This window comes from Lactuca saligna, chromosome 5, assembly GCF_052625555.1.
Source record: "Lactuca saligna cultivar CGN05327 chromosome 5, ASM5262555v1, whole genome shotgun sequence".
NCBI lineage: Eukaryota > Viridiplantae > Streptophyta > Magnoliopsida > Asterales > Asteraceae > Lactuca > Lactuca saligna.
Window position 1 is genome coordinate 107996372 of NC_136421.1, and position 4176 is coordinate 108000547.

The following is a 4176-nucleotide window of genomic DNA, read 5'->3' on the forward strand; positions in this document are numbered from 1 at the left end:
TATATATATATATATATATATATATATATATATATATATATATATATTATGTGATTTGTTTAACATGTATATGCACATATGTATGTTATAAATTTATAATTAAATATCTTTATGTTTAATAATTGAAATGATTAAAATGATACATAAAAACCAATTATTTAGACAAATATAATAATAATAATAATAATTATTATTATTATAAATATACATTTCCAAGTACCGTATTCATTTGAAACTTATACTACAACTCAAGAGTTTCTAATTTATGTATATTTATTAGTTACAACCGAAGAGTTTTTAACTTATAATTATTAATTAGTAATCACTAATAACTTTTTATTTTCCTTTATTTTATAAGGTTGTAAATTTTTGCTCATTAAAAATATTAATGTATTTGAAAAGATTTGTGATTTAAATATGAAGAGTTAATATAAATGTTATAATAGATATTTTAGTGTTTTTATGTTATTAAAAGTTATAGTGTTTATTTTTCATATTTTTTATTATTGGTTATATATATATATATATATATATATATATATATATATATATATATATATATTTAATACAGATGTTATAATAGATGTTTTTTCTATTTTTATCTTACTAAAAGTTACAATTCATATTTTTTTTCTTACATTTTATTACCCGTTATATTATCATTCATTTGATATATAATTTACACAATTTTAAATTGTTTATAAAATGATCAAATAATTATATATACCACAATGATTTAAAAATTAAACTACAATGTTTAATAAAACTAATATATTAACTATATATATATATATATATATATATATATATATATATATATATATATATATATATATATATATATATATATATATATGCTTTAGTGCTAACATTTTATTTTAAAATAAAAATATTAAATAATAATTTAGTAAAATTTATTATTTTAACCATATAATATTATCGAGTAAGACAGAGATTCATCTGGTTAATATGAAACTTGTGCTTTTCTTTTTTTAACTTTATACAAAAAGAAAATACCCTAATTGCACAAAAACTCTGTTCTTCAACTCAATTTAGCGGCGCTCGAGATTTTGGAGGTTGCAGGTTAAAAACGAACGACACAAGTCACAACCAAAGAAACCACCAAGATGGACGGAGGAGGAGGAGGAGTGGTTCCGGAGTCAATAACGGAGGCAGCGAATAGAACTTCAATCAACTTTCAAGAATTCCAAACTAATTTCCTCGATTTCTTGCCTCTTTGCGACTCTGATACTCTCTCCGAATTGGACCCTCTTCAGCGTGCTCAATCTCTCCTCTTGCTCGCAAAAGCCACCACAACACTCTTCACATGTATCTATTTCTCATTCTCCCTTCTTCTGTAAACACACAATCACTTCTAATTTTGCAACTGTTTGTTTTGTAGTGAAGTTGCGTTGCAATGGCGTCGACCCAAATGACCATCCTGTCAGATCGGAACTTGTAGGGTTTGTTTTGTGTCTTTTCACGTTTTTGCTGCATTTGGGTCAAATTGGGTTTGTTGGAAGCTCAATTGAACTTCGTTTCATCATTATCATTTCGTTAATTATCAAGTTCTTGGAACTGTAGGAGCGATTGAACTTGTATCAGGAGAAGCTCGATAGGTCTTTAAATTTGAGCAAAGGTAAGTTTTTTTCCCAAATACTTTACTCCAGTTCCTAAGTATGGAACTTTTAAGAAATCCAACGTTAAGGGCATCTTAATTTGGGTATATGTGAATGTCTTCTTGCAGCCCCCTTGCGACCATCTGCGACATTAAACTATCAGGCTGCAACAAGATTCATTGAGCATTCGTTGCCTGACCTTACTTCTGGTAGGTGAACAATGGCGTTCTTTAATTAGGTTTCGTTTTCTGATAATACTGAAATATTTGTGGATAGATCAAAGAAAGAACATGAAGGAAATCAGTAGACGAGAGGGGGTAAAATCTGGGAATGTTAGTAAGAAGAGGAAGTATCTTTCATCTGATAAACCTTCTGTCCGAACTGCTGCCCAAGAGTTTCTTGAAAAAGCAGCTCGTGAGCTTCTTGGCGATGATAAAAGTTCCTTCAAGGGGCCTTTAAAGCCTCAAGATGAAGATGAAGATGACATGGCTGTCACTTGATTCTTAGGTATCTTTGATATTCTAACACGTTTGTTAAAAAAGTCTTTAGAGGTTTTTCTTTGAAAGATTTTCATTTATTTGTCAAGATTCTGGTTAACAAAATGATGCATTGGACCCTAAGATTGATTGTTGTCGATGAACAAAAAAGAAAAAATTAAATTCTTTGTCCTACCAAAAAGGTTGTTTGTGACACTGATATGTTTGTATGCGTGTGAAAAAGGGTAAATAACATTGTGGATTTGGTGATAATGAAATGTTTAGGGTTTGGAAGTTTAATAAAAGATTTTTGGTCGATATGAATAGGGTTAACCATGAATATCTTGGAAGTTAATTGTTTTTCTGACAACATGTGTTATTTTGTGCAGGATGGCATGGCTGGTGTTTGTAAGTCTCCTTGTTTTTTATTTGGTGGGTTTATATGAATGAATGAATGTATGTTATGATTTATAAAGTAGGATTATGTCGTAAATTTAAGTTAGTAGTGTTTAGACTGTAGTAATGGTATAACAAGTTTACCTTAAATGAAAATCAAATCAAAATTGGTTATCTTTCGAACAATTTATTTTTATTTGATTTAATTTAAAAATAAAGAGTTCATAATGATTATATAGTATGACTATATGTATAAAATGTCTATAATTTAGTTAAATTTAAATGTATAATGTATATAGTTTCATTACATAGTTTTATATGTGAAGAATAATAATATGAGTTTGTTCATTTTTAATGGATTTTTTCCATAAAATACCTGATATTTTGAAATTCTTTTAGACTATATAATCATTATGACTAAACGTATAATTGCAGCGCCAAGCCACTTACCGTTCATCAATGACCGCTAAATGGTTTTTTTTTCCCGGAAAGACTTTATATATATATATATATATATATATATATATATATATATATATATATATATATATATATATATATATATATATATATATATATATATATATATAGACTTAGGTTCATGTGAGACGGTCTAATTTTGTAAGACCGTGAGACGTATTTTTTTATTTATTTTATTTTATTTTTAATTTTTTTAGTTAATTCAAGTTCCGAAAATAATATTTAAAAAAAGAATTTTTTGATTTTTCCATTTATTTTGCATTTTAAAATTATTTTTAGAATATGTACAGTATAATATTCTATTTAGAATATTTTACGTATTTTTCAAAAAAAATACAATTTTTAAAATTTTTTTTTAGTTAATTCAAGTTCCGAAAATAATATTTAAAAAAAGAATTTTTTGATTTTTCCATTTATTTTGCATTTTAAAATTATTTTTTAGAATATGTCAATCTAATATTCTATTAGAATATTTCACGTATTAAAAATAAAAAAAAAAACGAGATTTTTTATTTTATTTTTTTATTTTTTTTAGTTAATTCAAGTTCCGAAAATAATATTTAAAAAAAGAATTTTTGGATTTTTCCATTTATTTTGCATTTTAAAATTATTTTTAGATTTGGTTTCACGGTCTCACAAAATTAGAATGGTTTCAAATGAATATATATATATATATATATATATATATATATATATATATATATATATATATATATATATATATATATATATATATATATATATATATATATATATATATATATATATATATATATGGTTAAGTTCAAATGAAAACACTACTTTATGTTACTATTCTACTATGAATTTTATATATACAACGATATGATATTATTCATCAACAAATATACGAATAATCACATATTAATATTTACATTAAAATTTTGTATCTATAACTTTATGACATTATTCATCACCGAATATATGAACAATCACATATTTAACATTCACATTAGAATTTATTAAATTACTACACACACACACACACATATATATATATATATATATATATATATATATATATATATATATAGTAGAATAACAATATAAAATTGAATATCTTCATATTATAATTACTACAATATTATACATATTAAATTCATAGTAGAATAGTAACATAAAGAAATGTTCTCACATTTTTACATTAAATAGTGTTCTCATTTGAACTTAACGCCATATATATATAT

At 24.1% G+C, this 4176-nt stretch overlaps 1 protein-coding gene across 1 annotated transcript; it reads left to right on the forward strand.

The window, feature by feature from the left end:
- Positions 1 to 1019: 1019 nt before the first annotated feature.
- On the forward strand, positions 1020 to 2677 carry LOC145045590 (Sas10/Utp3/C1D family). Its single transcript, XM_078993912.1, has 6 exons — positions 1020 to 1329; positions 1403 to 1458; positions 1585 to 1639; positions 1748 to 1828; positions 1896 to 2126; positions 2485 to 2677. Exons 1-5 carry the CDS (start codon positions 1128 to 1130, stop codon positions 2117 to 2119), a joined length of 618 nt encoding a protein of 205 aa, XP_078850038.1. The 5' UTR covers positions 1020 to 1127; the 3' UTR covers positions 2120 to 2126; positions 2485 to 2677.
- The last annotated feature ends 1499 nt before the right edge of the window (positions 2678 to 4176 follow it).